The sequence below is a fragment of the Callithrix jacchus genome, chromosome 10, assembly GCF_049354715.1.
Source record: "Callithrix jacchus isolate 240 chromosome 10, calJac240_pri, whole genome shotgun sequence".
NCBI lineage: Eukaryota > Metazoa > Chordata > Mammalia > Primates > Cebidae > Callithrix > Callithrix jacchus.
This window is the reverse complement of record NC_133511.1, coordinates 122,936,838-122,960,010: the sequence shown is the minus strand read 5'-3', so window position 1 is coordinate 122,960,010 and position 23,173 is coordinate 122,936,838. Positions and strand designations below refer to the sequence as shown.

The window sequence follows — 23,173 nt, the reverse complement described above, 5'->3', positions numbered from 1 at the left end:
AAGGATGGACATGCACAGCGGCCTCTTGGGAACTGGGACATTTATCAGGGAATGGAGTCTGTGCTCGACCCATCCACTAGAAGAATCTACTCACAAGCCAGAGATCTTGTCTTGGTTTATTTAGGCCATATTGAGAAGATTGCGAGGATGGGCAAAAACCTGGGGATGGGGCTGGCAAGGAGGCAGTTGGCCTAACAAGACAGAGCTGAGGGGCCAGGTGGGTTCAGGGAGGGCAAGAGAATTGGGGCTTCACATTTGGTTTTTGCACGCGGGCAGTGACTGGGTACTTGGTGATTCCACAGGTATTGCTCCCTCGGTGCAGCCGGAAATAGCCCTAGGAGATTAGGGGACAGGGGGGCGGGCAGGTGGGAAGAGGCCTGTTCTGCGCCCCCCCTCCACCAATAGATCACACTCACCTCCTCTCCCCATTGGGCCCCCCAGGAGTTCTTCAGGATCCAGTATGGGGTGGAGCGTGGATGCCGAGACTGGGATGAGACTGTCTTTGCCCCCATCCCCTCTGACTTTTCGCTGCCAAAACCCACCAGCAGGACACTGTGGTCCACAAACTGGGGGTCACAGGTGGTGGGCCTGGCCTTGATCACACCTTTCTGGTATAGCTGCAGGGGGTGGGGGCCAAGGTACTGAGTGTGGGGCCAAGTGCCCTGTATGCCCCTTCCCCATCAGCTTCCCCGTCCTACCTGCAGGTGCTTTGCGTTGATGGTCACTGTGATGGGGCCGTAAGTGGCCAGGTACTGGGCAATTCCTGGGGATGGGAGCATGATCAGACCCTTGCCACGTGGGCACGTGGGTCTCTCTCTCGCTCCTTCGCTCCATCCACCCTGTCTTGTCTCCATCTGTAGCCTGGTAGCCCAGCATGTCTGCCTCTGCCCTGGCGTCTGTCCCTCCCATCCGCCTGTGTCTCCACCCTTCCCGCACTCTGTTCGTCGTCCGGCAGAAAGATGAAGTCCATGATCCAAGCCACTTTGTTGTACGTCTTGGCGTGGCACCTGTGGGGTCTGAAGTTGGCCTGGAACGGGTAGTCACTTTCACTGGCCACACCGCCTGCAGACAAGCAAGACAAGGAGGGGGCTCCGATCCTGCCCACCCCGTCCCGAGGCAGATGTCCAGAGTGGTGGGGGTGGTGCACTCACTGTTCTTGAGGACAGTTGAGAATGCGTCCCAGACGTAGCCTCCATGGCAGCCATCCCCACAGCGGCCACAGTCCAGCAGCTCTGGTGTAAGAAGGGACAATGTGGGTGACCAGGCCCCTAGACCTCCCTCCTCTATCACACACGAGCCCTCTCCCAGCCCTACCCTGTACAGAGACGTTCACGAACTTCAAGAAATTGATGCTCCACAGTGCCTCGATGTTGCCTGCCGCTGCCATGGCCCAGCAGCATAGGCAGTTTCCCTGGAGGGTGAAAGGATTGGGCAGGGCTAGGTGTTCAGGCCACGTCCCTCTTCTTCCCACCACTAAGCCGAATTGGAGCGAGCTGGGTGAGAACAGGGGCAGATACCTGGTTCCTGATGAATGAGATGGCTCCGGCTACCTTCCGCCAGTCACAGGTGTGAGGCACTGACTCCTCTGGCTCTTCAGACCCTACCACTCTGCTCATGCTGGGTACCCCTCCAGCTGCCCTCTGATGCCCATAGAGCTGGCCAAACTCCTCCTCTGGGGAACAGACAGGGCCACTGAGGTCTCTGTTTTGACCGCTTCTCCCTGTTCTCCCACTCCCACTCCAGCCCTTGGCCATTTTTGTCCCATAATGCCCTGAGGGGCAAAAAGGCAAGGATGGGCCAGCTGTGGTGGCTCACGCCTGTAATTCCAGCACTTTGGGAGGCCGACGTGGGCAGATCACTTGAGGTCAGGAGTCCAAGACCCCATCTCCACAAAAAATAGAAATATTAGCTGGCTGTGGTTATGCAGGCTTGTGGTCCCAGCTACGTAGAAGGCTAAGAGGTGGGGAGAATCGTGTGAGTCTAGGAGGTGGAGACTGAGCTGAGATTACACTGTTGCACTCCAGCCTGGGCGACAGACAGAGAAAGCCTGTCTTCAAAAAAAATGGTAAAAAAGGCAGGGGTGCTGAGCCTAGAGGGGCTGGGCTCCCTGCTGGGTGCTTCCCTGCAGCTGCTACACTGGCCCCAGGGCTGGGCTGGGCTGGGACACAGGGCTGCAGAGATTCTGCCCCTGCTCTGGGTGATTTGATGCCAACACCCAAGCCCCCAGTAGTCAGGGAAATGAATTTCCTTCCCTGGGAAGTGAAAGTTGAAGGTCCGCTCGGTCCAGCTGCCAGTGTCCTTTCCCCACCCACCACCTATGAGCCAGAAGGGTTGATGGTACCTGTGAGGTCACTGAATGGAGTCACCCCAAACTCAGCTGTGCCCAAGTCCTCCTCCTGCAGCCGCTGAGCCTGCACCAGGTTGTGAGCAAAGATGTCCAGGCGGCGAGCGTGCTCTGGACCAAGAGGGAGTTGTCCTAGGCTGGCTCCCAGGCCCTCAGGGGCAGGAAGTAGCCGCTGGCTGGGCACCCTTCCACCCACACCCACCCAGTTGAGCACTGGCTCCTTTCCTGTAGCCCCACAAGGCCCCACTGCAGACATCCAGGCCAAGGAAGTGGTTACCCAGCCCACCTAGGGTTAGGTTTTCCCCAGAGGCAGCGAGAGGACCATCTCTGGTCACCCTAGGTGGGCAGCCAGGCAAGGGGTCTGGTGGTGGTGACTCAAGGAAAGGGGGTGTGGTTGGAGACCAGCTTCCTGCCAGGCTACCTCCTTTACACCTCCGACCACAGGAGGAGAGCTGGAACATGGTGGGGGTAGGAGATGACGGCACAGGCAGTGTGGGCTAAAAGTCACACACAGACCAGCCCCCATGAGAGATCAGCACAGCGAGAGGGCAGAGGCAGGGGTTATATCATGGATAGAGAAGAAGTCCCCAACTCGGGGACAAAATGGGTGTCCTTGGGTGTTTGCTGAATGAACGCATGACTAGGGGCTGGTCCCCTGCTTACTGCCTAGAATCATAGGGAAGTGACTGTGGAGCCAGGGGACCACACAGGACTAGGGAAGGACCCCACCACCTGCCACCACCCTCCAGGTCCATAGCAAAGAATGATCCTGGACCCACTCATGCCTTTGGGAAAGCAGGGAGTACACCCCCCGCACTGCCCTGTCCTGCTGAGTGGTCTTGGCCATGCCTGTTCACCTTGAGCTTCAATTTCTTCATCTATTAAAAAGTGAGATGGCTGGGCACGGTTGCTGACGCCTGTAATCCCAGCATTTTAGGAGGCTGAGGCAGGCGGATCACCTGAGCTTAGGAGTTCGAGAGCAGCCTGGCCAACGTGGTGAAACCCTGTCTCCACTAAAAATGAAAAAGTGGCGGGGCTACCCCGAGGCTGAAGCAGGACACCCACTTGAACCTGGGAGGTGGGGGTTGGAGATGTACGTGGCCTGTGATACCTTCTGGGGTCAAGTAGCTCCGGTTGAACTGGATCTGGAAAAACTTGAAGGCCTCTTTCAGCTCCAGTGGCTGGGGACCTAGGTCCTGGCAAGGAGCCAGTGGAGAGGGGCCGTGGGCAGAGGAATCATTTCGGGGACCCCACCTTAGCTCCCACCTGTGCAAGGACTGCAGTGGGGGCAGCCAATTAGCTTTCTGTCTCTTCCCATGTGCCCTTGGGCACGTCAGCCCCCTCTCCAGCCTCAGTGACTCCCTCTGAAAAATGGGAATGACAGGCCAGCTGTTTCTGAAGGGGTGACATCAGGTGTGGGACTGGCAGAGGTAAGGGTTTGGGGGCACTTACCTGGGCCGTAAGGGAGCCTCTGATGCCTTGGGCTAGGCCTGCCACCAGCAGGGCCAGGAGGCAGGAGGGATGGGCAGTCAGAGCCATGGCAGTGCAGTCTGAAGTGGTGTGGAGGGCGGAAGCCGTGCAGATGAAGGTAGAGGGTGTGAGGGTGGGGCTTGAGAAACCACAAGAGGGAAGCCAGTCGGGGGGTGGGCAGACCCCTAGAGCGCATGAGTTGCTTAGGCCTTCAGGCTTTCAGTCCTCTGCCTCTCTGCTCCCCACCCCACTCCTTTTCTTTTTTTCTTATTCTTTTTTTTTTTTTTTTTTTTTTAAGATAGTGTCTTCCTCTGTCTGTCGGCCAGGCTAGAGTGCAGTGGCACAATCTTGGCTCACTATAACCTCCACCTCTGGGGTTCAAGTGATTCTCCTGCCTCAGCCTCCTGTCTGAGTAGCTAATGCCACCACACCTGGCTAATTTTTGTATTTTTAGTAGAGACAGGTTTTCACCATGTTGGCCAGACTGGTCTCAATCTCCAGATCTCGTGATCCACCCACCTCAGCCTCCCAAAATGCTGGGATGACAGGTGTGAGCCACCACACCCAGTCCATTCCTTTTTCCTTATTCAGCACAGGCTCTAGGCCCACCCTGGTCTGGGCAATTCTACGGCTACAGAGATGGATCTGTCCTTAAGGAGATGACGGTGAGATAGATATGCTAAATGGGCAGTGACAATATATAGACATCAGTGGGGATCCCAGGGGGCAACAGGAGCCACAGGCCCCTGATGATGGGGCGGGGATGGAGGGAACCACTACAGAACCACTCTTTTTTTTTTTTTGAGGTGAAGTTTTGCTTTTGTTCAGGCTGGAGTGCAACAGTATGATCTCGGCTCACTGAAACCTCTGCCTCCTCGTTTCAAGCAATTCTGCCTCAGCCTCCTGAGTAGCTGGGACTACAGGGGTGCACCACCATGCCCAGCTAACTTTGGTATTTACAGTAGAGACGGGGTTTCACCATGTTGGTCAGGCTGGTCTTGAACTCCTGACCTCAGGTGATCCACCCGCCTTGCCCTCCCAAAGTGCTGGGATAACAGGTGTGAGCCATGCGCCTGACCAAGGGAACCACTGTTACTCATCCTAAAAAGCTCAGTGAGGTCAAGGGCTGTCTCTTTCTTTCTTTCTTTCTTTCTTTCTTTCTTTCTTTCTTTCTTTCTCTTTCTTTCTTTCTTTCTTTCTCTTTCTTTCTTTCTTTCTTTCTTTCTTTCTTTCTCTTTCTTTCTTTCTTTCTTTCTTTCTTTCTTTCTTTCTTTCTTTCTTCTTTCTTTCTTCTTTCTTTCACAGGGTTTCACCATGTTGGTCAGGCAGGTCTTGAACTCCCGCCCTCAGGTGATCCGCCCGCCTTGGCCTCCAAAGTGCTTGGATTACAGGCGTGAGCCACCACGCCCGGCCCAGGTCTATCTCTTTCAAGAAGCCTTCCCTGCTTCCCCTCCCTCTGGTAGAAGCTTTATAGCCCCTTGAGCCCAGCTGCACCTGTGCCCATTGGGCATCTACCTCCAGCCACACCAGAAGTGTCTGGTTCACTTGTGTCCTCAGTGCCCAGTACAGGGCTAGGCATGAGGCAGGCTCACTACGTGTTTGTTGACTGAACAATTGATCATCGTGAGTTCTGAACAGGAAAGCAGGCCGGGCACAGTGGCTCACGCCTGTAATCCCATCACTTTGGGAGGCTGAGGTAGGAGAATCATTTGAGCACGGGAGTTGGAGATCAAACTGGGCAACAGAGCAAGGCCCCGACTCTACTAAAAATAAAAAAAATTAGCCAAGCCTGGAGGTGCGCTCCTGTAGTCCCAGCTCCTAGGGAGGCTGAGGTCAGCAGAATTGCTTGAGCCTGGAAGATTAAGGCTGCAGTGAGCTATGATCATGCCACTGCACTCCAGCCTGGGTCCAAGACCCTGCGTCAAAAAAACAAAACCAGACCAGTCACAGTGGCTCACTGTAATCCCAGCACTTTGGGAGGCCGAGGCAGGTGGATCACCAGAGGTCAGGAGTTCAAGACCAGCCTGGCCAACATGGTGAAACCCCCATCTCTATTAAAAATACAAAAAAAAAAAAAATCAGCTGGGCATGGTGGCAGTTCCCTGTAATCCCAGTTACTCAGAAGGCTGAGGCAGGAGAATCACTTGAACCCAGGAGGCTGAGGTTGCAGTGAGCCAAGATCGCCCCACTGCACTTCAGCCTGGACGATAAGAGCAAAACTCCATCTTAAAAACAAAAACAAAAACAAAACAAAACAAAAGCCTAGGAAATTGCAGAGTTCAGGAGCAGCAAGTGGCAGCTAGTGCCTCCCGTTCCTCATCCCTCACATAGTCTAGGGATGCGGATGAGGGGGCTGAGGAGCCAAAAAGATAACAGGGTGAGCATCACAGACAGAGGGAGGTCAAAACCTGACATGTGAGGTCAAGGGCTGGGCAGCAGCATTAACACTCATTCCTGCTGCCTTTGTTCTAAATGGGTCCTTGGGCTGGGGACCTCCCCTATAGGCCTCCAAGCTGAGAACTGGTGACCAAGAGAAGGGTGTGAGAAGCCGGCTTTCTAGGGTTCCATGGGGTGGGAGACAGAGGACAACTCTGATCCTGGGATTTATTCACCCATGTGCTCACTACCTTGTTTATTTATTAGGATTCCTCCTAGAGTCGTGAGGCTCCACTTTGTCACCCTGCCCACAGAATAAGCCAAAGGGCCTCTCTATTTGAAAAACGTGGTGCTGCCTTTATTGAAAGGCCGTGGACAGACATCCACAGAGTGGTTCCTGGCCCTGTGGTTCCAGAGCCCATGTATGGGCCCCAGACAGTCTTGTCCTGTGTGTGGCTGATGGTTAAGGTTCCTTGTCAGCCCTCAGAGATGGAGGTCCCAGTGTGGGCCTCTTGTGGTGGAAGAGGATGGTGGGAGGCCAAGGGGAGAAGGGACTGTAGGTGTGGGACTCAGTGGCCTTCCTCTTTGATCCTTTCCTCCCTTCCCTTACTTGAGAGCTCCCCGAAGCCAGGAGGTTTGTGTCTGGTTTTGGTCAGTGCTGTGTCCCTGGTGCCTAGCACAGCATCTGGTTCACAGTGGCCACTCAGTCAACATTTGTTGAGTGAATCAGTGAACTTCGTCCACCTGCTCACTCATTTGTTCATTCACCTGCCTACCCTGCAGATCCCGGCTGGCACTCAGTAAAGGCTGGGCCATGGGTACAGGGGCCTCACTGCCTGAGAGGAGCTCACTACTTGGTAGGAGAGAGACACTAATCCAGTGGTATCTGGGACCTTGAAAGGGACCCAATGCAGAGCAGGCGAAGGCAGGGAATGTCACCGGGGTGGCAGAGGCTGGGGGAGGAATCCTGAGGAGGCAGCTCCAAATGGGAGGCTGACTCGGGTCGGATGGTGCAAAGATGGAGTTTCAGGTCCAGGTTGTGTGGCAGCTGTGCATTACGTCACCCGCCCCCCCCCGCCCCAGTCCTCAGCTCTTCATCTCTAATTGGCAATGATAATTCTCAGGCTCAGGGTTGAGTGGAATAATATCGAGTGGAGCATGCACCACTGTGGCTAGCACAGAGTAGGTGTTCGCAGGGTGGGTCCTTAACGCTCTAATATGGGGCAAAGAGCCCAGGGGGTCATGAAGCCTGTGAGACTTGAGTGCAGGTCCATCCTTACTACTCTGGCTGCACCTGGGACAAGTCTCTCAGCTTCCCTACCTGTGAAATGGGGTGGCAGCAGCACTCCTTTCCTGCTTTTTTTTTTTTTTTTTTGAGACAGGGTCTTACTCTGTCGCCCAGGCTGGAGTGTAGTGCCACAATCTCTGCTTACTGCAACCTCCACCTCTCAGGTTCAACTGATTCTCCTGCCTCAGACTCCTGAGTAGCTGAGACTACAGGCATTCAGCACCACACCCAGCTAATTTTTGTGTTTTTAGTAGATACAGGGTTTCGCCATGTTGGGCAGGCTGGTCTCAAATACCTGACCTCAGGTGATCCACCCACCTTGGCCTCCTAAAGTGCTGGGATTATAGGCGTGAGCCACAGTGCCCAGACTCTTGTGGTATTATTTACATACTATAAAATTCACCTTTTGGAAGTGTACAATTCAGTGAGTTTTAGTGTATTTGCATAGTTGTGTGACCACCACTGCTATCTAATTTTAGAACATTTTCATTATTTCAAAAGAAATCTCAGACCCATTAGCAGTCACTCCCCATTTCCCACCTTCCTCTGGCAACCATTAATCTACTTTCTGTCTTTCTGGGTTTGCTTATTCTGGTTATTTCATATAAATGGACTATGTGGCTTTTTGTGTCTGGCTTCTTTCACTTCACATGATATTTTCAGGAATTCACCTACATTGCGGCATGCATCCGTACTTCATTCCTTTTCATGGCTGCATAATGCTCCACTCTATGGGTGCACTGCATCTTGTTACTCATCAGGTGACAGACTCTGGATTGTTTCTGCATTTGGCTCTTATATACAGCGCTGCTATAAACATGTACAGATTTGTGTGCGTGTACATATCTTTTTTTTTTTTTAAGAGACAGGGTTTCACTATATTGGTCAGGCTGCTCTTGAACTCCCGACCTCAGGTGATCCGCCTGCCTCAGCCTCTCAAAGTGCTGGGATTACAGGCGTGAGCCACTTTGCCCGGCCTTATTATTTTTTAAACTGGAGTCTCACTCTGTCACCCAGGCTGGAGTGCAGAGGTGTGATCTGGGCTCACTGCAACCTCCATCTCCCGGGTTCAAGCGATTCTCCAGACTCCTGAGTAGTTGCGACTATAGGCGCCACGACCCCTGGCTAATTTTTGTATTTTTAGTAGAGACTGGGTTTCACCATGTTGTTCAGACTGATCTCGAACTCCTGACCTCAAGTGATCCACCTGTCTCGGCCTCCCAAAGTGCTGGGATTACAGGCGTGAGCCACTGCGCCCGGCCCCTTAAAGAGCTATTATTTAACCTCCTGGGCCCAGCGGCTGGGAAGGATGATGGTGGCAGAGTGGCGAGGAGGGGGCACTGCGCAGTTCACCTGAACCCCAGGCGCTCACCTCGGCACCCACCAGCACGTCCCCTCCTGGGCATGCTCCCTTCCCGGGATCACGTTGAGGACAACCGCGGGAATCAGCGTGGATGGGAAGGGGAAAGGAGGGGCGAGTCCTCAGGCGGGGGATCCCCCGGACACGCAGTGCCTTCCAGCCTGGCCCCGCCCAGAGACGTGGGCAAAAGGTGACCACGCCCCTTCCTGGGAGCCAGCCCCGCCCAGACTCCGCCCCCATGAACACGCCCCCACTTGGGGCCGAGGCGGAAACCGGGCGGGGGATGTGGGTGGGAGGAGGTCGGGGAGGTGCGTGGGCACCCGACCCTGGCATCCTGCACGTCCGACATCAGCCCTGCCCTCCGTCTCAGGGGCTTCCATTCATTTTGTGCCAAAAGGGAACTGGCGCCCCCACCCCAAAACTTGTAGCTTTGTGGGTGGAGGGTGTGGGGAAGGCAGTGCGCAGTGAGCCGACCACCGGAGTGAAGACGGTCCCCGGCGGGAGGGAGCGAGAAGGACAGTTCTGCTCCTGGGAGCCTCTCGTTCCTGGGCAAGGGTCTGGGGACGCTGGATGAAGTTTTAAGATCTTTTAGAATGACGGTCTGGGGCAGAGAATAAAATTCTGCAGGGAGTAGAATGAGGGTCTGTCTGGAGGACTGGTGAGGGGGGCTCTAGGTACTAAGGGCGATCTCAGGAGGCGCAGAATGTGAATCTGAGGGCTCCGAGATTACGGTGTGGGTGCACAGGATGGAATTCTGGGGGTGCAGATTAGGTAGAATCTAGGTGCGCAGGATGACATTTTTGGTGAGAGTCTGGGGCACCCAGGGTGAGTCTGGGGTCCTGACATCAAGGTCGAGCGCTGGGGGACCGTGGACTGGCGCCGGGAGGAGGCTCCGGGTGGCGCCGCGGGGGACCGGGTGGGGGCCTGTGGCTGGCCGGGGGCGGAGAAGCTGGGGGTCGGGGTCCCTCCCCCTGGCGCGGGCTCAGGAATCCGCCGAAGGGCGGGCGGAGGCGCCGGGGTGGGCCGCGCCGCGGCAGGCGGGCGGGCGGGGGGCGCTTCCTGGGGCCGCGCGTCCAGGGAGCTGTGCCGTCCGCCCGTCCGTCTGCCCGCAGGCATTGCCGGAGCCAACTGAGCAGCCAGAGCCTTGGGCCGCGGGGGCGTCGCGGGCCCAAGTGAGTGGCGGTGGCCGTCTGTGGGGGAGGGCGCGGGCCGGAGTTTCGACCGAGTCCGCGGCAGCGTAGCGTCAAGAGGCCAGCGTTCCTCGGCCTTCTCCGCAGGGACACGGGGCGGGGGCGGGGTGGCTGGGGTGAGTGGGCCCGGGAGCCGGGCCTGGGACCTGGGGCTGCGAGAGGAGTCGGCCCCTAGCCCTTGGAGGCCCCGGGGCCCAAGCACGGTCCTGAGCGGGCCACGGCGGGCGCTGGGCTCGGGCTCCCGGTACAGGGAGTGGGGGTGCCGCGGCAGAGGCCCCTGACCCCTGTCCACCACCTCGCAGCCCCAGGATGCTCCCCTGCGCGTCCTGCCTCCCGGGGTCTCTACTGCTCTGGGCGCTGCTGCTGCTGCTCTCCGGGCCAGCGTCTCCTCAGGATTCGGAAGAGCCCGACAGCTACACGGTGGGGACAGTGGAGGCCGCTGGCCTGGGATGGGATGGGCAGAGAGGAAGAGACCGGGACCCCGGGGTGTCTACTGTCAGGGGGGCGGGGGGGGGGGAGTCTCCCTCTTGTGGCTGGTGGACGGCTGGGGGCCGTTGTTGGAGCGGGTGGAGGGTGGCCAGGCTCAGGCCCTAGTCTTGGCTGTCCAGTTGGAGGAGATCTGAGGGTGACCACTGGCCACTTCTGGTTCCCTTCCAGGAATGCACAGATGGCTATGAGTGGGACCCAGACAGCCAGCACTGCCGGGGTGTGTGTGCCTGGGGGACCAAACACCCCCAGGAATGGGGAAAGGGATTGATAGCTGCTTTCCAAGGGACAGGCCCACCTCCAAGAGCCGGTCCTGTGCCCAGCTCTGCTGCACCGAGGCCAGCTCTGGTGCTCTGGAGGCCAGTTCGGCTAGGGGTGGCCTCGCCCTCTCCAGAAACCCAGGAAAACTTGCCCCAATCCCTCAGAGGAGCTGGATCTCTGAACTACTGTCCTGTCCCAGCTCATTGTCTCATCACAACCTGGGAGGGCAATGTCCCCAGGGATGGGTAAGGAGGTCCCCCTCTTGGCCTGAGCTAGGGCCAGGGCCGTGGGGAGCAATAGAGACCCACCAGGCCAAAAATGAGGGCAACAGTGGGAACTGCTACCCCACTCCAGTCCTGGCCGACCCTGGGGAAGGGTCCTGGGCAGGCAGCCTCAGCTTGCTGAGTAGAGCGGGTTGAGATGCTGGGGCCACGCATCTCAACATCTCAGAGAAGGCCCAGCTGGGCTTCTGGCTCCACTCCCTCCAGGGCCAGCCCAGGAGACGGGCTGTGCCCAGCAGGCCCCTCTCTGCAGATGTCAACGAGTGTCTGACCATCCCTGAGGCCTGCAAGGGGGAAATGAAGTGCATCAACCACTACGGGGGCTACTTGTGCCTGCCCCGCTCCGCTGCCGTCATCAATGACCTACACGGCGAGGGACCCCCACCACCAGTGCCTCCCGCTCAACACCCCAACCCCTGCCCACCAGGCTATGAGCCCGACGATCAGGAGAGCTGTGTGGGTGAGTGGGGCCTGCTCTGGCAGCTGGCTTCCAGTCCTCTCACCAAGCTTCTTAAACTCAGACCTCATGTTCCTCCCCAGCTCAGAAGGGCCACTAGTGATGTCCACACCCTCATCCAGACACTCAAGTTGTTTGGGACCTGCCACAGGTGCCCCCAGCTCATGTGCCACTGTTCCAGCCAGCCCCGGGCCTCTCCCCTCAGTTCCTGCAGAGACACTGCAGGAACTCTGCCTTCCAGTGTCTGTCCCCTGGGAGCCTCAGGCCTTGGAGGAAGGAGGACGAAGGAATCAGTCTTGCTGGGGGTGTGTGGACAGGACCTTATCCCTATGCAACCCCCAACATGCAGTGTTGGAGGTTAGGGGTGCCTTTCCTGTTGGCTCCCGGGTACTGAACTCTTATGTGTGCTGTTGAGAGGACTGAATCCAAGTGGCGATCTATCTGTCATACTGGGTGGTGTTCAGGATCCCAGGCGGGGGCTGAGTGGTGTCTCTCACAGATGTGGATGAGTGTGCCCAGGCCCTGCACGACTGTCGCCCCAGCCAGGACTGCCATAACTTGCCTGGCTCCTATCAGTGCACCTGCCCTGATGGTTACCGCAAGATCGGGCCCGAGTGTGTGGGTGAGTCCAGGGAGCAGCTTCTCTAGTCCCGGCTTTGTGCCCCTGGTCTGGCCCTTGCCCTAGCACCTGACCCCCATTCAACCCAGGCTTCACCCCCACTCCCATCATCTCTACCCTCCTATCATCAGACACAGAGGATTGTATGGGGGTGTGTCTGGGAGGTGTCCTGGCTGACCCTGCCTAATTCAGCTCCCCGGACACAGGCAGGATCATGGGTGGTGAAGCCTTAAGTCCCAGCTGGCTTGGCCCACCTGCTCTTTGCCCTCTTTCTGCCTCTATCCCAGACATAGACGAGTGCCGCTACCGCTACTGCCAGCACCGCTGTGTGAACCTGCCTGGCTCCTTCCGCTGCCAGTGCGAGCCGGGCTTCCAGCTGGGGCCTAACAACCGCTCCTGTGTGGGTGAGGCTGGGCTGGGCCGGGCTCCTGGGTCCCTCGCAGGGACGTGTGAGATGGGGGTGCTCCCTTCCTGACCAGCCCAGGTAGAGTGTGGGCTCTGGGTCGCTCCTTGGCTTTCACACCTTCTATTTCTCCTGGCACCCCCAGATGTGAACGAGTGTGACATGGGAGCCCCATGTGAGCAGCGCTGCTTCAACTCCTATGGGACCTTCCTGTGTCGCTGCCACCAGGGCTATGAGCTGCACCGGGACGGCTTCTCCTGCAGCGGTGAGGGCTGTACCCCTGCTGTGTGTTCCTCTGTGGGTCCCCAGGCCCTACCTGTGCTGTGCCTCCTGCCACACAGTCTCCATCTGAGGCCTCCGAGTCGAGTCACTGTGCACCCAGCTGCCTCCTGGGTACTCCACCCTGCGGGCTGTGGAGCACTCCCAGGCTGGCAGGGAAGGCACAGGGAGAGGCAGCGAGGTCCCTACTGAAGCCTACTGGGAAGAAAGGATGTGGGTGCCACTCTTCCCGCGTGTCAGGCTCACCTGCATTTGAATTTTGCAGTAGGACAAGTCACTCTTCTCTGAGCCCGTTTCTTCTTCTATAAAACGGGGTGTCTTGAGGGTTAGATGAAACAGTGTAATAGAGGGGCTCCAGCAAGTCTCAAGCTGCGGTGCTTGAAAGTGAATGAACTGCCACTTAATGAGACCCTCCCCTCTCGGTGTATTTCCTGACGTACTCGGCCTCCTTCCTCTCAAGAATCCTAGGAGGTATGGTTTTTTCCTTCCTCTACAAAATGAGGACATTAATATCTCCCTCCACATTTGTTGGGAGGATTACATAAAAATAAGCACAAAGACCATTCAGCTAAGAGAAGCTAATGACCTGGCCAAGTTCATACACCCAGGAAGAGATGGGACCAGGGCTCCATCCCAGACTTCTCTCACCCCGTGAACTGGCATGTACTTCCTATGTTATGCTTTGCTGCGGGATGAGGTCTCATTGCTACGTGGCAGCATGAGGGGAACAAGAGAAGGGATATGGTCTGCCCGTGCAGCTCACAGTTGGCTGGAGGTGATCACTGGGTGCTCGGGCTGATTGTGGGCTGCAGGACTTCGGCAGGTTACAGCACAGGCCTGGCCCACAAAACTCATCTAGTCTAATCCACCCATTTTACTGATTGGGAAAGTGAGGTTCCTCCAAATCAGCTGGTAGGATTCACACCCAAGCCTCTAGATTCCCAGTGCTTTTATTTAGCACTGGGCAGAGAGAGGTCTGTGAACTGGGGCAGCCTGGGCAGAGCTTTCTCTGAACCATCCATCTTCCTGCTAAGCCTTGCAGGACTTGTCTCATCCCCCTCTTTCTGCATTCAGCTTAACATGGGGCTGGGCTCTCTTAGGAAATGTCTGTGGGACTGAATGGCGAGGACTGCCCTTGACCTGGGGTCCCCATCCCCATGCTTCCTCAGATATTGATGAGTGTAGCTACTCCAGCTACCTCTGCCAGTACCGCTGCGTCAACGAGCCAGGCCGGTTCTCCTGCCACTGCCCACAGGGCTACCAGCTGCTGGCTACACGCCTCTGCCAAGGTATAAGTTACCCGGGTGGGATGGGCAGGATGGTGTCAGGAGCTGGCAGCCTGACGCCCTGGATTCCAGCCCCTCTCCCCTGGCACAGACATTGATGAGTGTGAGTCGGGTGCACACCAGTGCTCCGAGGCCCAAACCTGTGTCAACTTCCATGGGGGCTACCGCTGTGTGGACACCAACCGCTGCGTGGAGCCCTATATCCAGGTCTCTGACAAGTGAGTCATTTCGACGCCTGGCTCCCACAGAAACTATGTCTCCCAGGGGGCTTTGGGGCTGACTGGCATCTATTTGGGCCAGTGAGTGTCCTTGAGGGCTGATGGGAATTGTAGTCCTCCACGACAACCAGTCACAGGAGTGGGAGGATCCTTTTGGGATTCCTTCCCTTTGTAGGGTAGGTGAAATTGGTGGTGGTGGGGACAGGCAAGGACCTCATCTGTGTCCCCCACCTCGGGGTCTCTAGCCGCTGCCTCTGCCCAGCCTCCAACCCTCTGTGTCGAGAGCAACCTTCGTCCATTGTGCACCGCTACATGACCATCACCTCAGAGCGGAGCGTGCCCGCCGACGTGTTCCAGATCCAGGCGACCTCCGTCTACCCTGGCGCCTACAATGCCTTTCAGATCCGTGCTGGAAATTCGCAGGGGGACTTCTACATTAGGGTAAGGCTTCTGCAACCCTCAACTGATGTGTACTCCCGGAAGCCTTAAGGGGGTACTGGGCCAGGCTGTGTCCCGCCTCTCCTCTTGAAGCCCCGCCCCCAGGAGTTGGGGTTTCTGAAGGAAGCCGGGGTATTCTAAATTCTCATGGTAGGGAGAGATGGTTAAATGCAATTCTGACGAAGCACTCGGACCCCGGGGTTTGAATCCCAGTACTGGTTTCCCATTTCTGATCTCAATTTCTTCACCCACAAACCAAGGGAATGGTGTGTGCAGGGGCCTGGGGTTAGAAAGTCCGTTCCTTGCTGGTGGAGCTGTTAAGGTGGGAGGGGCCAGGAGTGGGTCACAGTGAGTGGCAGCGGCTTGCTTGGGTCTCAGCAGGAGTTTGTCTGGTACCAGCTCTTCTCTTTCTTTTTCAAATTGAATGCGCTGGGCCATTAATGCTCTGGGCACAGTGGCTCAAGCCTGTTATCCCAGCACTTTAGGACGCCAAGGTGGGTGGATCAACTGAGGTCAGAAGTTTGAGACCAGCCTGGCCAACAAGGTGAAACCCCACCTCTACTAAAAACACAAAAATTAGCTGGGCATGGTGGCATGTGCCTGTGGTCCCTGCTACTCAGGAGGCTGAGGCAGGAGAATTGCTGGAACCCAGGAGGCAGAGGTTGCGGTGAGCTGAGATCGCACCATTGCACTCCAGCCTGGGGGTCGAGAGGGAGACTTCATCTCAAACAAAGAAAAGAAGAAATCAAATGCTCTGAAGGGAGTCTGCTCACTTTGGGTCACCAAAGGTCCCACCACTCCCGAGAGCAACATGTGGCCTTCAATCATCAGTTAGCCTGGGTTAGACAGAGCTAGCTGGAAAGCGTGGGAAGAGCCCCAGCAGGAGATTTCTGAGTCGGGAAATTTCTGAGCAGAGATGTCAAGGGTGTCAAGGAGCCAGATGAGAGTCCTGACTGAGAGCCTGGGGTCAGGGCCTGGACACGGCTGTCTCTCCACCTCACGGCCACGGGGCAGGGAGGTGACACTGGGGCTGAGGCCTAGCACACAGGCTGACACAATAAATATGTCCCCCCACCCACTGCCCTGCAGCAAATCAACAACGTCAGCGCCATGCTGGTCCTCGCCCGGCCGGTGACAGGCCCCCGGGAGTATGTGTTGGACCTGGAGATGGTCACCATGAACTCCCTCATGAGCTACCGGGCCAGCTCTGTACTGAGACTCACCGTCTTCGTGGGGGCCTACACCTTCTGAGGAGCAGGAGGGAGCCACCCTCCCGCAGCTCCCTTAGCTGAGGAGCCTGTTGTGAGGGGCAGAATGAGAAAGGCAATAAAGGGAGAAAAAAGGAGTCCTGGTGGCTGAGGTGGGAGGGTCACACTGCAGCAAGCCTCAGGCTGGGGCAGGCCAAGTCCACCTAAGTGGGGGTCTCTGTGTGCTCAGACCCAGGGGGCCCCATTGACAGGAGCTGGGAGCTCCGTACCACAGGCTTCAGTCACCCCGAGAGCAGAGGAGGTAATGAGGAGGGCGGACCAGAGATCTGGACTTGGCTGCTCTGCAGGGGTCCTGAGAAACTGCACTCGGGATAGCGTCAGGAGGCCCTGGGTTCCAGCCTAACTCTGTCTCAAGCTGTACATTTTGACAAGTCCTAGTGGTTCCCTGAGACTGTTTTTCCATAAAATGAGGCAACTGGACTGTTAGTGGTTTTTGAGCTTTTCTTTTAGGAAGTTTTATTTTTATTATTTTAATTTTCCCAGTAAGTTTTATTTATTTTATCTTCCCTCTGCACTTCTAAGGAAGTTTTATTTGATAAGGACCAACTGATGATATAAAGTCAGTCCAAAGCTGCAGTGCCCACTGACTCCATCTCCCTGACCAGGGAATCCCAGGTCCTAAGCAGCTTGGTTTAAAAACTGCTGGACCAGATGGTATCTCTGGTTCCTGCATATTTCACAAGGCCCCAGGGCCGGGCATCTCCTATATAATACATATGGCTGCAAATACTTAGATTCTAATTGTACCCCAAACAATGCTGGCTGAAAGGCTGATTAGCCTGGGTGGGGGGACAGATGGGAGCTGGGGGCTGCTTTGTGGCATAAGCTCAGGTCAGGGGGCTGTAGCTGCAGTACAGCTGGGACAAAGTCCTGCTCAGAGCAGGCCCCAGATTCCTGCAGGAAGAGAGGCAGTGAGGGTCATGCTCTGGGCCTAGGGCAGCCCCGGCCCCCGCCACTCCCTCCAGGTTGTGCCTCTTGTCCTCACCTCTGCAGACGCCCACACTTGATGGTGCTGAGTAGTGTCTCTTGTTCCTTGGGGGTTGCACAGGCATCATAGGCGGCCAGGAGGCTGGGGGCAGGGGTTTGAGTTTCTGAGGCTGACAGTGGCTCACACCAGACCAGTACCATGAGGGGCCAGGCAGAGGGGTCAGCGTGGGATAGAGGATTTGGGCCACTGCCCCACTTCCTGAGCCCAGCACACAAGGCCCCACGCCAGCCTGCCTATCCTCCCTCCCTGAGGGAACTCCGAGGCAAAACCAGCAAGGGCTCCAAACTGTCACCCCCACTCCCCTTAATGGCTCAGCCCCCTTCTCCAGGAAGCCTCTGCTCCACCAGCTGGGATGTCTCCCTCCCTCCTGTGGCCTCCACTGCCTGGGACGCTGTGTGGGCCTGCTGGCTTCCTCCCCATTTGACCTCCATGAGCACCCTGGACTTCAGCCAGATCTGTCCATCTCTGGGTCTGCACAGCCCACACAAGGCATGGATTAAGGTGAATTCCATGCATGGAGGGCAGGGGCTGAGGACATCTAAGGGCCCTCGGGGGCCTACCTGGCAGGGGTGCTGTATCGATCTACCAGGGCTGCTGCCTTCTCCCCACTCACTCCGCGCACCTGCATCAGCTGCCGGGCAAACACTTCTCGCACCGACTGGGCCTGGGTTTGGGGAAGGGCTGGATCAGGGGTTATCTGGGCCGGGCCCTGTCAGGGAAGCAGGGAAGAGGCAGTACCTTGTTCTTGATGGCCCCTGCGTTGAAGTCACTGAAGGTGAGGAGTGAGCAGAGAGGGTTTGGAGAGGGCATGGCCCCTGATTCAGGGTTCCCAGGGGTTCCCCAGGGGCGGCTGCGTAGGGTGTGGCCCTGAGGGAAGAAGGAGCTGAGGCCAGGCTTGAGCTTGAAGGGACAACTCCAGCCAGCTCCTGCCCAGTCCTCGGCCTCAGGGGGTCAGCCTGAGAAATGGGATCTCACCCACCTTGCTTCTCCTGGGGATGCACAGGCAAGGCGAATTCCTTGCGGGCCCTGCTCACCTGGTAGAGTCTCTGCAAGCCCCGTGTCAAGAGGGCCAGGTAGGCGGCTGACTCCTTAATGTCTGCTGTGCGCTTCACAAAAAAGCCATCAATGACCTAGGAAAGACCACCCAAGAGAGGGAAGGTGGCTCCTGGCCCAGACCATGAACCACAGACCACAGGGGTCCCTGTCTGCCTGGCTCTGCCCTTCCAGCCCACCTGAGTGTTGGTGACAGCCTGCAGCAGCGTGCTCTCAGGAAGGCTGAGGTTGTGGACTGATCCATGCTCTTCCACCAGGTATACCCGGCGCTCCAGGCCGCAGCGCTTTAGCCGGAACTGGGGAGGTGGACAGAGTAGGCAGGGAGGGTCCGGCTGGATGCCCATGTGTCTGGGCATCCATCATGTCACACTCAAAATGGTGCTGTGACCCTGGTCCTAGCAGTTAGCCTCCGTATCCTCCCTAGCCTCTCCCCCTGCCTCAGAGGGGCCTCTGTGGCTTTGCTCATACTGACACTCTTGCCTAGAAAGCCCCTCTTCCATCTCTGAACACTGTCCATCCTTCAAGCCTGCCCTGGGCCTGTGACGATGGGGTCCGCCCAGCAGCAAGTACCAAGGTACAGTGTCTGTATTTCCAGTCCTGGAGATTTGAGCCTTGTTTATCCAAGACTGAGGAACTGGGTACCCAAGGGATCTTTAATCTGCTCCTGAGCTCAGCCCAAGATTGCAGGTACCCTGCCTTCCTACTGTGGGCCTGGATGGGCCTGTGGGGGTCTAATCCTGGAGCAGCCACAGGGTGGGTGTGGCTGGAGTCCAAAGGGCTCTGCCTCAAGGAGGCTGCCGGAAGTGCTCCTGGATTGCTCTGGCCTGAAAAGGGGGCCCCAGAGCAGGCAGGGACCCTGGCAAATCCAGCGAAGTTACCTTCTGCTCCCGGAAGCGGCCGTCAATGATGCTGCTGCACAGGTCATCCAGCCGCTTGCGCTCCACGATGTGGTCCAGCACCAACTCCCCAGGGCTTGCTGCTGAGGAGCCAGGAAGGGTCCCGTTAGCTTGCCATGCCCCACTCACCAGGCCCTGCCCCTGGCGCCGGCCCGTCCATGGCCCTTCACCTGGATCTCTAGGATTGGTCTCCTGTGCTACCCACACAAAATCCCCAACATGCAGCTTGCGCACTGTGTGGGTCACATGCAGCCGCTGTAGTTCTCGGAGTAGCTCCGGCCTGTGCCCCGCCCTGGAGTGGCAAGGAAGGAAGCTTAGATCAGGGCAGGGAAGGGCAGTGCCTACTCCCCAGCTTCCTCCGATCCTCTCTTTCTCCCCACCTCACTCACCCCCGGGTCTCGCTGATGTCCACACACAATAGTACTCTGTACTCTCCAGGCCTCAGCTCCAGTGGTGGCTGCTGGACCCCTGCTTCACTGGCACTAAGTGGGGGTGGTGTGTGAGGCCAGAATCCCTCATGCCAGGGCAGTTGCACTGTACCCACACCACCTAACACCCACCCACAGTAGGGGGCAGCCACAGCTTAGCTGCAGGGTTTTGGCCGCATTTCCCATCCCCGTCTCCCTGTTTTCCTCTCTTCCCCACTCCTCCTCACAGCTCTGCTGAAGCTGCTCCTGGCACTGCTGTCTCCTCCCCAGGGGGCTCCTCGGGCCTGATGCCCACATTCAGCAAGCTCAGGCCTTCTGATTCAGCCAACTTCTGGGCCAGGTCCAGGCCCTCTGGGGTCAGTGAGTACCTGGGAAGCAGAGGGGACAAACACAGCTCTCCCTTTTTCACTCATTCCTGGCAGGCTCTCCTGCCTGCCCCCAGCTGGGCTAGCCTCACTGCCCCCTTGGCGTTCTGCACAAATGACCCCAGTGGCTCCTGCTCCTCCTGGTCTTCTTGGCTCTTAGAGCAGTTCCTTGGACCTGCTCAGTGCCATTCTCAGGTCTGCAATAAGTCAGTCTCAGACAATTTCCTTTCTCCTGTCTTCACTAATGCTGTTTCCTCCTCCTCAGAATACTTATCCTGCATCTCTACCTGCCAAATCCTGAAATGTATCAAATGCTATCTCCTCTGAAAAGGCTTTCTCCTCCTTCAAAACCCATGGCGCCCTCCCACTCCCACTGCTGCAGGCTTGGACTGTTCTCTCCAGTTACCCTCCAGGTATTCCAACAGTGGGAGCTCCTGAGGGAAGGCCCACATCTCCCAACCTCAACAGCATCAGCTCTGGGAGGTGTTGGGTCATGCGTACTGTCCCATCCCTGCCTCCTGTATCTCCTGCAGTTGGCCCCACCTGGCTGGCTGGTGTGTCCTGAGGACCAGGTTCCTGTGGAGAAGGGAGCGGAGGGCTGGCCAGGGTCGAGCACTCCCAGGGACTACCTGTGGATTGGAAAAGAGACCCTCAGAGAGCAACTGTTGCCACCACGGGTCCATGTTCCCTCTGTCCCCAGCCATGGGCCACACATGTGCTCATTGCAAGAAAGGGCAGTCTTCAGTGGGCTCCCGAGCCGCTTGGGCCTGTCCTCCCTGACCCCTGTGCTCACCCTGGGGGCCTTCTGAGCACACCTCTGCAGCAGTTCCTCCTTGGTTAAGAACTGGTGGCCCTTAGGATTCTGAAACCATGGTAGAAGAGACAGGGTAGGCTCAGTGCCAGGGCCCCTCATCCTGCTCAGGTGGCTGGGATAATCTTTACCTGTCTTGTCCTGGCCAGGCACCTCTGGGAACCTCCCACCCCACCTCCCGGTGTAGCTTGGTGCTCACCAGGTGCTCCTGGTAGAGCAGCAGTAGTATTACTCGGGCTCCTGAGTGCCGAGCTGGCCAGTAGCTACCAGAGCCTCCCACTTTGGGCTGGGCAGGAACCTGAAAGGAACAGAGGAGCTCTGAACATGAAAGCCAGCCAGTCATCTTCCAGTAAGTCCCTGGCAGGGCTGAGGTTTCACAGGCTTCGTGGCACTGGGTAAGTCACTCAGTTGAGTCTCAGTTTCCTTCTCAGTAAAATGGGCCAAGTGATGCAATGACCCCCTGCAAATCTGGGATGAGACAGCAGGCAGTTTGGGGCAGCCGGTAGGGGTGTTGGCCCAGCCTGGCTTCAAGTCTATGATTCGGGGCAGGACAGGAGTGATTAGACAGGAAAACTGAATGACGATGACCCTGTAACTAACTGAGCTGTGCTCCCTAAGTAGCTTGATCATGGAATTCTCTTATTGGCTGTTACCAATATTCCCATTCACAGGTTAAAATACTAAGTCGAAAAGAGGATAAGTCATTTGCCCAAGGCCAAGCATCGATAGTGAGATTTGGACTCAGGCTTGCCAAGTCCCCCAAGCCAGGAAATCATACTCCCGCACTCCCGCTTTGCCTTCCACTCCCCTTGCCCCTTCCTCACTGGCATGGAAGAGTCCTGGACTTCTGCAGGTCGCCCCTGCGGTGCTGGACTGTTCTGTCCAGATGGTGAGGCTGGGGTATGGTCACCTGCGGGAGCAGAAGAGAGTCAACTCCGCACTCCATGGAATCCAGCTGCTGCGAGGGTTTGGGATGCAACCTGCTCAGATGGTACATGAGACCGGTGAGGGTGGCTCAGGGAGCGCCAGCCACTAGCCCGAGGCGGAACAGAAATTTGGACAGGAGTAAGGAGCTTGAAGCCAAGGGATCCCAGGTGAGTACCGAGGCTGCACCTGGGGGAGGCAGGGGATCACCAACCCCTTTCTGAGGCGCTCACCGCCGGATGTTCCGTGCCGCTGCAGCCGCTCGTCCAACATCCGGCAGAGCCCGTCACCAAAGTGCTGCAGAATCTTAGCTTCCTTCCCGCTGCGCAGCGGCAGTGGGTACCGCCGGAGGGAGCGCAGCGCCTGGCGGGGCAGGGGTAGGGTAACTGGTCAGGGCAGGCCTGACCTGGCCAGCAGCTGTTCCCATCGGTCCGCGCAAAGACCCACCTTCTGAAACACGAAGCGCGTGCGGCGTCCGCTGCGGGTCGCCTCGTCCCGCCACTCGGTCAGCCAGCGAACGAAGAGCGGGTTGGGACAGGCAGGCAGCGGGCGCTTCCGACCCAGGCGGACTGGCGCAGCCATGAGCCCGAAGGCGGGTCCTCCGGCGGGACTGGGACGCCGCCAGTTCCGGAGTCGGGATTCGAACACCTGGTCGGGGGCGGGGCGGCAGAAGAGGGAAGCTGAGGGCAGGACCGCTGAGATCACGGGCCCCCTTACGCAAGGGGCACTAACGAGAGAACCTGCGCTGCTCTAAGTGGTTGGTGCGCGGCGCTGTCTCTAACAATATTTCGCCTCGGCCCCGCTCCGGCCAGGACCAGCCTTTGGGACGCACCCCGCCCCAGTCCCCGGAACCTGGACCTGCTCCTTCCAGTCACCTCAGATTCGAGAGCGGGGTCATCTTTGTGTAGGTTAGAGGAAAACGGACAGCGCCCCCTGTGACGGGGGAGGACTGGCTGGGCGGTGCTTAACGGCCCAACATGAACTTGGCCGCTCTAAGGTCTCTAAGATTGTCAGTTTCCGCCTCAAGTTTGAAGAGGAGGCTGGAGATGGAGACTGGGCTTGAGGAAGAGTCCCGAAGAGGCAGGGGCCGGGAAACAAACGGGTGCAAACATACTGGTGGGAGGGACACCCAGAAAGGAGCGCCGGGGATGAGGCCACAAAGGTAAGGCAGGAGGAGCTGCAGCATCCCTGGAGGAAATGGTGGCCCTCATCCCCAGGATACAGGGCAAAGAGTGTGGTGGGGAGAAAGTCGGGGACGTGCCGAGAAGGCCCAAAATAGGACCTGGGGGGTTGGGGGCCAGAGGCCTAGTGGAAGAACTGTAAATTAAGAGGTGCCTGGGCACCTTGGCAGTTGGGGAGACCTGAGGTGGGCACGTGGTTGGGTTCGGGGGCGGGTGGAGCAGGCCGCGGGTTAAGACGACCAAACACAGGTAGACGGCAGAACACTTCGTCGTTTTTGTGGCCAATCGGATGTGGGAGACCCTCAAGGAGGTTGCAAATGGAAACCCTACAAAGGGTTTCAACCTCACTCCTGAAGGACTAGTATAGCTGAGTTGGACACAGGCTACTTGCCAGGGATTGAAGCAACACCCGGCCTCTAGTTGTTATGCCGGAAGTCGCGAGACGCAGGTCTCTAGCCTGCGAGGAAGAGAGGTGGGCGCCAGAGCTCGAGGCCCGCCCCTCC

The 23,173-nt window shown here is 57.4% G+C and overlaps 3 protein-coding genes across 24 annotated transcripts; 1 reads left to right on the top strand and 2 right to left on the bottom strand.

The window, feature by feature from the left end:
- Window positions 1–97: 97 nt before the first annotated feature.
- On the bottom strand, window positions 98–3,906 carry CTSW (cathepsin W). 2 transcript variants are annotated; one of them, XM_035263349.3, is made up of 10 exons: window positions 3,797–3,906; window positions 3,456–3,540; window positions 2,342–2,455; window positions 1,518–1,672; window positions 1,315–1,411; window positions 1,152–1,232; window positions 937–1,062; window positions 699–763; window positions 417–617; window positions 98–334 (listed from the first exon to the last, which is right to left on the bottom strand). In XM_035263349.3, exons 1-10 carry the CDS (start codon window positions 3,881–3,883, stop codon window positions 224–226), a joined length of 1,122 nt encoding a protein of 373 aa, XP_035119240.1. In that variant the 5' UTR covers window positions 3,884–3,906; the 3' UTR covers window positions 98–223. The 2 variants fall into 2 exon arrangements, with proteins under 2 accessions (XP_035119240.1, XP_035119239.1); XM_035263348.3 differs by having other exon boundaries at window positions 98–617.
- A 5,242-nt stretch (window positions 3,907–9,148) lies between these two features.
- On the top strand, window positions 9,149–16,444 carry EFEMP2 (EGF-like fibulin extracellular matrix protein 2). Of its 4 annotated transcripts, XM_078341431.1 has the most exons (12): window positions 9,149–9,663; window positions 9,951–10,010; window positions 10,331–10,448; window positions 10,686–10,734; window positions 11,310–11,516; window positions 12,013–12,135; window positions 12,420–12,536; window positions 12,681–12,800; window positions 13,984–14,103; window positions 14,192–14,318; window positions 14,564–14,759; window positions 15,846–16,444. In XM_078341431.1, the coding sequence occupies exons 3-12, from the start codon at window positions 10,338–10,340 to the stop codon at window positions 16,005–16,007; spliced, it is 1,332 nt and encodes a 443-aa protein (XP_078197557.1). In that variant the 5' UTR covers window positions 9,149–9,663; window positions 9,951–10,010; window positions 10,331–10,337; the 3' UTR covers window positions 16,008–16,444. The 4 variants fall into 4 exon arrangements, with proteins under 4 accessions (XP_078197557.1, XP_078197559.1, XP_009006741.1 ...); XM_078341433.1 differs by lacking the exon at window positions 9,951–10,010 and having other exon boundaries at window positions 9,505–9,663; XM_009008493.5 differs by lacking the exon at window positions 9,149–9,663 and having other exon boundaries at window positions 9,834–10,010.
- Window positions 16,445–16,454: 10 nt separating this feature from the next.
- On the bottom strand, window positions 16,455–22,336 carry MUS81 (MUS81 structure-specific endonuclease subunit). 18 transcript variants are annotated; one of them, XM_054241064.2, is made up of 16 exons: window positions 21,937–22,336; window positions 21,723–21,852; window positions 21,476–21,597; window positions 20,765–20,863; window positions 20,548–20,616; window positions 20,298–20,383; window positions 19,617–19,757; window positions 19,351–19,443; window positions 19,132–19,253; window positions 18,944–19,044; window positions 18,245–18,361; window positions 18,047–18,142; window positions 17,751–17,879; window positions 17,573–17,676; window positions 17,010–17,093; window positions 16,455–16,918 (listed from the first exon to the last, which is right to left on the bottom strand). In XM_054241064.2, exons 3-16 carry the CDS (start codon window positions 21,560–21,562, stop codon window positions 16,852–16,854), a joined length of 1,395 nt encoding a protein of 464 aa, XP_054097039.1. In that variant the 5' UTR covers window positions 21,563–21,597; window positions 21,723–21,852; window positions 21,937–22,336; the 3' UTR covers window positions 16,455–16,851. The 18 variants fall into 18 exon arrangements, with proteins under 18 accessions (XP_054097039.1, XP_078197555.1, XP_054097040.1 ...); XM_078341429.1 differs by having other exon boundaries at window positions 18,944–19,041; XM_054241065.2 differs by having other exon boundaries at window positions 21,476–21,545.
- Between the last annotated feature and the right edge of the window lie 837 nt (window positions 22,337–23,173).